Source organism: Pleurodeles waltl, chromosome 12 (genome assembly GCF_031143425.1).
Source record: "Pleurodeles waltl isolate 20211129_DDA chromosome 12, aPleWal1.hap1.20221129, whole genome shotgun sequence".
NCBI lineage: Eukaryota > Metazoa > Chordata > Amphibia > Caudata > Salamandridae > Pleurodeles > Pleurodeles waltl.
Window position 1 is genome coordinate 435,238,816 of NC_090451.1, and position 12,590 is coordinate 435,251,405.

General features: G+C 41.1%; 1 protein-coding gene across 1 annotated transcript in view; it reads right to left on the minus strand.

Moving 5' to 3' along the window:
* LOC138267772 (cocaine esterase-like) overlaps nt 1-12,590 on the minus strand; it is a 490,938-nt gene that overhangs the window by 324,738 nt on the left and 153,610 nt on the right. Inside the window, exon 6 of the mRNA XM_069216964.1 lies at nt 12,387-12,540. Within this exon, the coding sequence (XP_069073065.1) occupies nt 12,387-12,540 (154 nt within the window). The remainder of the gene's footprint in view (nt 1-12,386; nt 12,541-12,590) is intronic.

Here is a 12,590-nt window from a genome sequence, read left to right on the forward strand (position 1 = left end):
GTAGAGTTAAATAAAGTGTCATAGTGTGGAGTGGCATGTGACAGACTATAGTGGCGTGGTCTGCAGTAGAATGGAGTGGCATAGCATATGGTTGAGTAAAGTGTCTTAAATTACAGTACCGTGCTTTACAGTAGAGTGTATTGTGGTGTCATAAGGTATTGGACAGTGATGTACACTAAAGTATACTAGAGTGTCATGTAGTCTAGTTGATTTTTATAGAGTGGAATGGTGTACAGTACAGTGTTGTAGAGTGTGGTTGAGTGGATTAGCATACAGTGTTATGGAATACAAAGGCATGGAGTGGAGTGGTGTAAAGTGGAGTACTGTGTCAAAATAGAGTGGAGTACTGTGTCAAAGTAGAGTGGAGTAAATTGGGCTGCAGTGTCATAGAAAGAGTTGCGTACAGTGTTGTTTAGTGGAGAGGAGTATCATAGAGTAGAGTGTTGTATAGTGGCATACAGTATAGTACAGTGTTGGATAGTGGAGTGACAGTGTATAGACAGTTGTAAAGTGTCAGAGAGGCATACATTGTAGTAGAGTGTTGAAGAGTGGAGTTGCATATTGTACAGTGGAGTGTGAAACACTGGAGCTGCGTGGAGTGGATTGTTGTATAGTAGCATAGAGTGAGGTAAAGTCTTGTACTGTGGAGTAGAGACAAGTGGAGTGGTGAACGTAGTGTGCAATAAAGTACAATAGATTGTATTGGTGTGTCAGAGTGGAATGGAGTGGAGTGTACTGCTGTATCATCGGTAGTAAACTGTTATAAATTGGAGTGGGTTCTCATAGAGTAGAGTGGAGTACTGTCTTGTGTAGGAACATGTTGTATAGTGGAATTCAGTGTTGTACACTGGAGTGTATGGGCATAAAGTGGAGTATAGAGTTGGACAGTGGAGTGTGTGGGATAGAGTGGAGTAGAATGTCAAAGAGTGCCATGAAGTGTGGTAGACCATGATAGAGTGGAGTTATATAGAGTGCAGGAGAGTGTCATTCAATCGAGTGGCCTAGAGTCGAGTGGCATAAACTGTAGTGTCAGAGTGGATTACTGTAAAGTGGAATAGCATACAGTAGAATAGCGTACACCAGCATACTGAACAGTGGAGTGCAGAAGAGTAAAATCTAGTAGAGTAGAATAGTGTAAAGTGGAGTGGTGTACAATAGAGAGGCTTAGAGTAGATTAAGCTACAGTGGATTAGCATTGAGTTAGGTGGCTTACAGTGAAGTAGCATAGCATAGGTCAAGGAAACTGTCATAAATTGGAGAGGCATCTCATACAATAGAGTAGAGTGCAGTGTTGCACTCTACTGGAAAATGTTGTAGATTGGATTAGACAGTGGTACAATAGAGTGCATGGGCTTAGAGCTGACTGTAAATTTGGATAGTGAAGTGTAAAGAAATATAATTGAGTGGTGTACAGTGGAGTGGCATATACTGGGATAAAGTACAGTGGAGTAGTGGACAGTGCAGTGGTATAGACAGGAGTGGCATGAACTGGATTGGGGTAGAGTGTAATAGCATACAGTAGAAGGGTGTACAGTGGATTGTATCCAATGAAATAAGGTAGAGTGGAGATAGAGTGTAATAGCATTGCAGTAACATCCAAACGAATAACATAGCAAGAAGTGGCATAAAGTGGAATGCCATATACTGGTGTGGTATAGATTGGAATAATGTACAGTGGAGTTGCATACAGTGGAATAGCATGCATTGGAGTGTGGTAGAGTGGAAATAGCATTGTGTGGAATAGCATATAGGGGAGTAGCATCCAGTGTTGTAGTATACATTAAGCTGATGTAGACTAGAGTGGCATAGAGTGGCGGTAGGTACTATGTAAGAGAGAAGAGAGTAGTTGCATACAGAGGTGTTGCAGACAGTGTAAGAACGTAGAGTGGACTGGCATGGAATGGAGTTTCATACAGTGGATATGCGTAGAGTGAAGTGGTGTAGACTGGAATAGTTTATAGTGAAATTTAGCAGCAATGTAGATTATGGAGTGCAGAGTAATGCAAAACAGTGAATTGCACTGCCATGCATTTCTGCAGATTTACCATTCAATGCAGGGCCACACATGGTGGCCTTGCATTGCTTTGCAAATCTGACTTAGGCATTGCGTTGCCCATGTAACACCATGCGTTACACAAGGGTACAGCAATCCAATAATACAGTTAGGCATTAGTTATATTTTGGGTCATGGTATACTGTGATAAATTTGCAGTATGTGGTGGTACATGACGATGACAAGCCAGTATATAATTGGGTAATTGCTGTTTTTAGAATAAAAAGGCAGCCATATTGTTTTACTACACTTTGGCTGTGTTCAGTGTTAGGGCCTTAGATGTAGGTAAGTAGTCGGTCCCTACCTGTTACCACTTTATTAAAGTGGTAATAGGTAGCAGGATTTATTTATAAGTTTAATATATTTTTTTATAAATTTATGGGCATATACTATAGTACTTTCACAAAATTTAGTGAAATTTCATGAAACTATAGTGGTGACAGATATCGCTAGCTTTAAATGCCTTATAACGTAAAAAAGACTTACTGTAATTAACTGCTGTACCCACAAAGTATCATCTGTGCACCATGGTGTATAATCCTGTCAAATTTCATGTAAATGTTTTCACACTACGCTGAGCACAATAATCTATAGAAAATGCATTGGTGGAAAAACATGTTTTGGTATCCACTTTTATCTTTGTACCCCTTAACGATTCCCCACAAAAATGTACATCATCACAAACTATAGCAAATGCTATAGCTCTCGAAAGTTTTGTGGCGATTTGTCATACAAGTGGAAAGTTATTACCTGTTAATATCTGAGGAATTCCTATCTTTGGGAATACCACAGAGTAGCAGTCAGATTTAATGTGATTTCTTTTGGTTTATCTATTGTATTTGTTATGTACTTGTTTATTGGTTTACATACTCATGTGGCCATACATGTTTCTTTTAGTTGTTCATTTACTATTTCTGAAACTTTATGCAGCCTAGTTTATTTTTGGGGCTTCCTTGCTACTTTTAGTAGGATTGGGCTACATATGAAGCCCAAAGTGAATGAAAGGCAATCATTGTTATAAAAAAAAATAAGAATATTTTTGTTCCTAATGGCTGATTATCATGCCCTTCATATAGTAGTTTGTGTAGCTCACTACTAGGTTACTTTTTCATTTTGGCATAGGAGTGCATATGGAAGAAGGATTTTTTTTTGCTCGTCAGGCAGCATTTTATTTTTGGAACCACAGAGCATGCAAAGAAAACCTATTTAGATGAAGATGCAGTCTATTTGTTATGTATTATTTATAGTTTTCCATTAACATGTGACCCTAAATGAATCTTTCAGTTGTTCATGAAATAAATCTGAAACTTTTCATATACAGTCTAGTTTATTTTTTCAGGCTTCCTTGTTACGTTTAGTAGGATTGTATTACATATAAAGGACACAATAAGTGAAAGGCAATCATTGTTATTGTTTTAAAATTGAGAATATTATTCTTTTAGTGGCCAATTATCATGTACTCCAAATAGTAGTTTATGTGGCTCACTGCTAGGCTTTGTTATACATTATGCTGTCCAGTGGTTCATAAGAAAGATGTTTTTTGTTTCGCTCATTAGGCCAGTTTTTATTTTATGAGCCAGAGAGCATGCAAAGAAAACGTATGTAGATTAAGATGTATTCATTTGTTATGTGTTTGTTTATAGGTTTTCATTAGCTTGTGACCATAAATGGGTATTTTAGCTGTTCATGTAGTAAATCTGAAACTAGTTACATTTATGGCCTCTTTACTACTTTTAGTAGGATTGTGCTACAAGACGTTGTTGGCCCTTATACCTTCTTAACCACTTCATCACATTACTTGCAGTAGCAACAAGAATCACCTACATATTCTAATGTACACTGCTATGAAATTTCATTAAAGTCTGTTCAGCTGTTTTGCTGCTGTGTGAAATATAAAAGTCTAAGTAAAATGCATTGGATTTCAAGCATATTTTGGGACCCATTGTTTTTTCTTTGCTCCCCCTTGGCCAAACGCCACAGAACCTTCAGTTGTCTGACAATGTAACAGGTACAACAGGTCTACAAAGCTTTGTGCAGATTCATCAAATGGATGTAAACGTATTAAGGGAAAGAAAATCCAAGAAATCCCTGTGTGGTAACCCTAACTATTGAATGGCTACCGTAATGCTGTAATATATATTTATATATATTTATATACATCTATACATATTATACAATTTTCTGCATCATACGTTTGTATTACGTTTGTATTAAATATTGATATAGATTTCTGCACCAGTCTCCATCTTTAAGAAGTGCTTAGCATTAGCCTGATTCTAGTTTGTTTCTGTGGTCAGATTTGAATGAATTATTTTACATGTTTTCCATGACATATTGGCACAATCAGATTGAACAACAGTGGTTTATCAGTAGTGTACAAGACAGTCTGAGTAAGCTGTCCTATAATATCTATGTTACAGGGTTGTATGGTTCATATGTGAGATGTAGCAGCAAAATATGCACAGAGGTGATGCCTCTAATGAATACTGGTTATGGTTGGAATTTTCTGTTGTATTTCTGTACTGTTTGTCACCTACAATCAGCTAGATTAGGCAGTGGTCATTTTATTATATAAACAATGGAACTGGGCCACTTAGGGAGAGAGGTCTTCACCCGAGCCAAGCTGCCCAGAGAGATGACAGACTTGAGATCACCAGCTGCTGTCTCCTGGACTCAGGTGGGACTCATGGAGCTAGAATTGAGTTTGGCTGAATTCTGATCACTGAAGGATCGGTCCTCCTAACATTGCCAGCTGAAGGTCTGACAACATAGACGCCCTCTGTGTGGCAGGTGTGCAGAACCACAACTGTAGCGCTTCCCTTGTAGGCAATGTAAAATTATTTTTTTGCTCTCAAAGTAGTGCATAGAGTGTGACAAGGGTGTGTGTAGGAAGTAGGAAATCTGGTGCTGTGAACCATGATAGAAACGTTCATCATGTTCGCTCTCATAATAATCCTTACCATGGTAATCTGTTTCATATGTTTCATGTGAAAAGCATATGTACTGATTCATATAATATTGCAATAAATGTCTTTAAAATATAATGTGTTAATGTTGGTGCAGATGCTTGAGTGTGACATTTTAAGAACAGAAGATGTGCTTCCTAGATTCTGATGCACCCCTGAGAGGGGGAACATTTCATTTGCCAGAATGCATACCTTCCGCATGAAAAGGGGCAGGGTGCACGTCTGTGGTAAACCTAACCTGCTTTTCTCATACATACCACACTGAACTGAACCTATGTGTTATTTTGCTAGAGGGTCCAAAACAGTTGACTTAGGGCAAGATAAGCCCTAGTGTAAGATAAGTAACAATATTTTTATTAACTGGAGCCTATTTCTTATGAAATAATTAAAAGCATACAGTAGAGTTTTTTCTAGATAATGGAAGTTGCTCCTACTCCATTTTTACAGCAACCTGGCGAATATGTTTTAAAGTGGTCACATTAGATTGAAGTATTTGAAGAATACATTGAAGTCATACAGGGAGAGAGATATATACAGACAAATGTGAATTAGCTATGTTAAAACATTGTCTTGTAGCTGGAGGATGGAGGATTTGCACCACTACAGTTAGATGAAGAGGATTATGAAACAGATCTCTACAAATCTACTTTAAGGAAACTAGATCTTTATTTTGGAAAAACTTTTAATTAGGAAGATGTAAGACATATATTTTGTAAATTATTAGAGGTCAGCCAGTGCGTAGACCTAATACCAGTAAATTGCAGGAGAAATTATTTCTGGTAGATGATTTAACCCTTGATAAAGCCATGAGCATAGTTCACCAATTTGAGGAAATGCCAAATTGGAATGAAAGAATCAGCACATAATTCTTTGGAGAGAGCAAAAGTTCAGGTGTTTAAGCCTGAGCTTAGAAACAGACAAAACATGTATGGCCAAGATAAACATAACAAGGACTGGTAAGAGAGTGCCAAGGCGAAAGTAACACTAAGGAAGTGATGTGGCATTCCTGGCCTGGGATATGTTTGTGAAAGACCAGAGGACTTTTGCTAGGATATGCAAACATAAAAACAAAAGTAATAGATATAGTAAAAGTAATCAAACTTCATACAGTCAAATTGAGGACGTTTCTAAAGGCCAGAGTCTGATGAAGGTATAATTTACTAGTTGTGGGGTGGGCAAGATATATATATATATATATATATATATATATATATATATATATATATATATATATATATATATATATATATATATATATTGTAGGAAAGTACCATCTTGCCTGGCATGTTACCCCCATTTTTCACTGTATATATGTTGTTTTAGTTGTATGTGTCACTGGGACCCTGGTAACCCAGGGCCCCAGTGCTCATAAGTGTGCCTGAATGTGTTACCTGTGTAGTGACTAACTGTCTCACTGAGGCTCTGCTAACCAGAACCTCAGTGGTTATGCTCTCTCATTTCTTTCTAAATTGTCACTAACAGGCTAGTGACCAATTTTACCAATTTACATTGGCTTACTGGAACACCCTTATAATTCCCTAGTATATGGTACTGAGGTACCCAGGGTATTGGGGTTCCAGGAGATCCCTATGGGCTGCAGCATTTCTTTTGCCACCGATAGGGAGCTCTGACAATTCTTACACAGGCCTGCCACTGCAGCCTGAGTGAAATAACGTCCACGTTATTTCACAGCCATTTTACACTGCACTTAAGTAACTTATAAGTCACCTATATGTCTAACCTTTACCTGGTAAAGGTTAGGTGCAAAGTTACTTAGTGTGAGGGCACCCTGGCACTAGCCAAGGTGCCCCCACATTGTTCAGGGCCAATTTCCCTGACTTTGTGAGTGCGGGGACACCATTACACGCGTGCACTACATATAGGTCACTACCTATATGTAGCTTCACAATGGTAACTCCGAATATGGCCATGTAACATGTCTATGATCATGGAATTGCCCCCTCTATGCCATCCTGGCATAGTTGGCACAATCCCATGATCCCAGTGGTCTGTAGCACAGACCCTGGTACTGCCAAACTGCCCTTCCTGGGGTTTCACTGCAGCTGCTGCTGCTGCCAACCCCTTAGACAGGCATCTGCCCTCCTGGGGTCCAGCCAGGCCTGGCCCAGGATGGCAGAACAAAGAACTTCCTCTGAGAGAGGGTGTGACACCCTCTCCCTTTGGAAAATGGTGTGAAGGCAGGGGAGGAGTAGCCTCCCCCAGCCTCTGGAAATGCTTTCTTGGGCACAGATGTGCCCAATTCTGCATAAGCCAGTCTACACCGGTTCAGGGGACCACTTAGCCCTGCTCTGGCGCGAAACTGGACAAAGGAAAGGGGAGTGACCACTCCCCTGACCTGCACCTCCCCTGGGAGGTGTCCAGAGCTCCTCCAGTGTGCTCCAGACCTCTGCCATCTTGGAAACAGAGGTGCTGCTGGCACACTGGACTGCTCTGAGTGGCCAGTGCACCAGGTGACGTCAGAGACTCCTTGTGATAGGCTCCTTCAGGTGTTGCTAGCCTATCCTCTCTCCTAAGTAGCCAAACCCTCTATTCTGGCTATTTAGGGTCTCTGTCTCTGGGGAAACTTTAGATAACGAATGCAAGAGCTCAGCCGAGTTCCTCTGCATCTCTCTCTTCACCTTCTGCCAAGGAATCGACTGCTGACCGCGCTGGAAGCCTGCAAAACTGCAACATAGTAGCAAAGACGACTACTGCAACTCTGTAATGCTGATCCTGCCGCCTTCTCGACTGTTTTCCTGGTGGTGCATGCTGTGGGGGTAGTCTGCCTCCTCTCTGCACTAGAAGCTCTGAAGAAATCTCCCGTGGGTCGACGGAATCTTCCCCCTGCAACCGCAGGCACCAAAAAGCTACATTACCGGTCCCTTGGGTCTCCTCTCAGCACGACGAGCGAGGTCCCTCGAATCCAGCAACTCTGTCCAAGTGACTCCCACAGTCCAGTGACTCTTCAGTCCAAGTTTGGTGGAGGTAAGTCCTTGCCTCACCTCGCTAGACTGCATTGCTGGGAACTGCGACTTTTGCAGCTACTCCGGCCTCCGTGCACTTCCGGTGGAAATCCTTTGTGCACAGTCCAGCATGGGTCTACGGCACTCTAACCTGCATTGCACGACCTCCTAAGTTGTTCTCCGGCGACGTGGGACTTCTTTGTGCGACTTCGGGTGACCACCGTTTCACGCATCCTCATAGTGCCTGTTTCTGGCACTTCTCCGGGTGCTACCTGCTGCTAAGAGGGCTTCTTGTCTTGCTCGACGTCCCCTCTACCTCCTGGTCCAATTTGCGACCTCCTGGTCCCTCCTGGGCCACAGCAGCGTCCAAAAACGTTAACCACATGATTTGCAGCTAGCAAGGCTTGTTGGCGTTCTTTTGGCGGAAAAACACTTCTGCACGACTCTACAAGGCGAGAGGGATCCGTCCTCCAAAGGGGAAGTCTCTAGCCCTTTGCGTTCCTGCAGAAACCGCAGCTTCTTCTGTCCAGTAGAAGCTTCTTTGCACCCGCAGCTGGCATTTCCTGGGCATCTGCCCATCTCCGACTTGCTTGTGACTTTTGGACTTGGTCCCCTTGTTCCACAGGTACCCTAGATTGGAAATCCACAGTTGTTGCATTGTTGGTTTGTGTCTTTCCTGCATTATTCCTCTAACACGACTTCTTTGTCCTTAGGGGAACTTTAGTGCACTTTGCACTCACTTTTCAGGGTCTTGGGGAGGGTTATTTTTCTAACTCTTACTATTTTCTAATAGTCCCAGCGACCCTCTACAAGGTCACATAGATTTGGGGTCCATTCGTGGTTCGCATTCCACTTTTGGAGTATATGGTTTGTGTTGCCCCTATCCCTATGTTTCCCCATTGCATCCTATTGTAACTATACATTGTTTGCACTGTTTTCTAAGACTATACTGCATATTTTTGCTATTGTGTATATATATCTTGTGTATATTTCCTATCCTCTCACTGAGGGTACACTCTAAGATACTTTGGCATATTGTCATAAAAATAAAGTACCTTTATTTTTAGTATAACTGTGTATTGTGTTTTCTTATGATATTGTGCATATGACACTAAGTGGTACTGTAGTAGCTTCACACGTCTCCTAGTTGAGCCTAAGCTGCTCTGCTAAGCTACCATTATCTATCAGCCTAAGCTGCTAGACACCCTATACACTAATAAGGGATAACTGGGCCTGGTGCAAGTACCCCTTGGTACTCACTACAAGCCAGTCCAGCCTCCTACATATATATATATATATATATATATATATATATATATATATATATATATATATAAATAAATGCCCCATTCTTAACCATCAAATTAGGAGGAAACTCCTATTGCCCCCCCACCTTACCCCTACAGTTACTCAGTCAAATCATAAATACTTGAGAGGGATCCCTATTGCTATTGTGATACAATTGATATGCCTGGACACTGGTTAAGAGGAGACTTTATTTGTAATGGCTCGCTTGTGTTTTAAAATGTGTTATTTTGCTGGGTGTGTTGTGCTGACTTTGTTTATTTCCGTCTGTACTAAAATGGCAGGTGGCCTGTTTGGAGGAAAATTAATTTTGGTTGGAGGTCATCATGTGGGTCAGGTATATGGATGACCTTTTCATTATTCGGAAAAGCAATAAGGAGAAAGTGCAGGAGTATATCTCAATTCTCAATAAGACTGCATTCAATTTACAGTTTACCAGCCACATAAGCTCCCATAGGCGGAAGGGGAGGCAAAAGGATTTTAATGCTGAGAAGACTTGAGCCAAGGTATATTGTGAATTTACAAACTAAGATACTAAGAGGCTTGAACAGTGATGAGGAGCTAGCGACCCATTTAGGAGTATAATCTGTAGGACAATATGAGGGCAGAAGTTAGCCCATTCAGGGCTTGATTGAATTTGTTGATAGAGATATTCTTACACACAAGTATTGTATGAAGCGAACATGTTGTTCGTGGAAAAAATAAACCTCTTATCGAATGTGAAGCAGTGCTCTATTAGAAGTTACTGTTGGTAATTTTGATTTCTATCTACTTTTGTCCAGATGGATATTATTTGATAATGATTGCCCATTCAGGGCTTAATTGATGAGTGACTCTGTAAATGGAGATAGATGTACACACACAAAGCTATTGTTATGCAATCAACAAACATTAGGGTTTGCAGAGAAAAGAGGTTACTCATAAGATGTGGAGTAGTCTGCTGTTTGAGTTTGCTTTCATGATTATTATTTTTTATTAATTTTTAAATAATTTTTAATTTACCTCTGCTAAAATGGATAGTTATTGTGATAAGGATCATGGAAAGTAAAAAGGCTTTTCAAAACTTGATTGTTGGGTATATATGAATTAAATGTAGAAAGTATTTTATCCGTAATGAACATTAATTGTAGAAATGTAAAAAATTATAAGATGGCCACCGTGTAGAGAAACGATTGGTAATCAGCTGAGAAGTCCTTTATTTATGTCAACATGTGAACCTCCAATGAAATTGCATGTGAGGTATATAATTAACTGCTTGCATCACTGAAGGTTGAACATTGAGAAAAGCAGAAAGGATGTAGCTGAAATGCATTTGTTTGTTCCTGAATTAAAAAATCTGAAAGCTTTTAACCCAGAGAATTCCCATCATTTTTCATCTGAAGTATATATCTATATATATCTATATATAGATATATATATATATATATATATATATATATATATATATATATATATATATATATACACACACACACACACACTTAAAAAAAAACAAAGGTTATCAGGACGTTATAGGTAGGTAGGGTCACATTTTACTTGCACAAAACCGCAGAAATTTAGTAGTTACATTTATCTCAAGTAACTATAACTTGTGCCCTAAGGCATCTATAACTCGCGTCCCTGCCTCCCTGTGTTAAAAATTGTATTTGGCCCCAGGAAGGCTGTGGTCCCCGGGGCCAGGTGGTCCACACAGACCATGCTTAATTTCGAATTCCTAGGTTGTGTTTCCCGGGGCATATTAAAGCCTCAGAAGGGGGTTCTGCGTGGCACCCCTCTTTTAAAAAAAAAAAAGCAATGGGGAAGTGGTGTTCCCTGGGGTCAGGGTTCCGTGCAGCCCATTTGTTTTATTTGGAATTCAGAGGTGGTGGTCCCTGGGACATATTAAAGCCCCAGGAGGGGGGGGTCTGCATTGCCCCCTCCTTTAAAAAAAAACAAAAGCCCCAGCGAAGTGGTGGTCCCCGGGGGTTCAAAGATCTTACAGGAGGGAGGTCCGTGCAGGCCCCTGCCATAATAATGACCAAGTCCTAGGGAGGTGGTGGTCCTCAGGGCTCACAGAGCCCATAGGAGGGGGTCCCATGCGTCCCCTGCTATATTTCTTTATTGCCACATGCCCCTGGGACTTGGCCTTACCATGCGTAATAAGACATAGCAGGGCACTTTAGTTGGAAAATTTTGTGAAGATTCGTCCAATGAGGCCAAAGTTATAGGCAAGGCAAAAAGCACTTTTCCTAAAGAAAGTAGGTCCTAACTAAGGCTGGGTAGTGTGTAATTAAGGGGATGGAGGCACATGGCCCCGTCCCCAAACAGATTGTGGGCCTAGGGACCCCATCCCCCGGGCCTGATGTGTTAATTAAAGGGAGGGAGTTCACAGCTCCTCCTCCCCGAGCTGACCGTGGCCCCAAAGAGCCCATCACCACAGCCAAATTGTAATGAAGAGGAGGTCCCCTCCCTCCAGGCCTCTAAAGGTCACAGGCACCCATAACCTAGGGCCAAACAGTAAATCTATTCAATAGTTTTTGAGCAATTAAGGCTCAAAAACTGTGTATATTTCTGCAGAAGATCACTTACAGACCTGCTGATCTGTGAGCTCAACCATGCTTTATGATTGGCTGGCAGAAAACTGAAGGACACGCTGAAAATGCCATCTTAGGGTGGTCCGAGTCTAAAAAAATAAAAAAAAATAACAAATTATATTGGGGCAGGGTTGAGGGACCGCCACTGAGGTCAAATGTAAAAAATAAATGTTTTTATGTTCCGGAGATAAATCTATATAAATATATACAAACATGTATACAAAGTCAGATTTATACATCTTAAGCAAATAACGCTGCTTTGCAGTGAAAGTTAGTTGGACAAACATGTGAGTGGCAAGGTGCACTGTTTGTCTCCGGTGGGAGTAGGGTCTAAGGGGGATCAGGGCAGATAGAGCAGGACCACGTTCCCCATATTGTCCCCTCCTAGAGATGTGAGTGCTTCCCAGAAGGCAAGAAGGGGAGAGTGCTTTGGGAATGAAAGACAGTTTTTGTTGGGGGGGGGGGGTTTGGGGAAAACGATGCTTAGAACTCTTTAGGAAAATGCAGAGAGCGAGCCTATACTTGCCAGTGCAGAAACGCTAAATCCGCCAGCGGATTCTCCGAATATGGTAACCGAATCTGGATCGCCTCCAAAATTGGCAATATTTTCTTGAATCCACTGTAGAGCAGCTACTTGATCCAGCAAACCCCAATTACCTCGAGCATGTTCATCCCCGGTACTGAAGGACAAATAAAAAAGGGATATTGAACAAAGTAAAGATTTTTACAG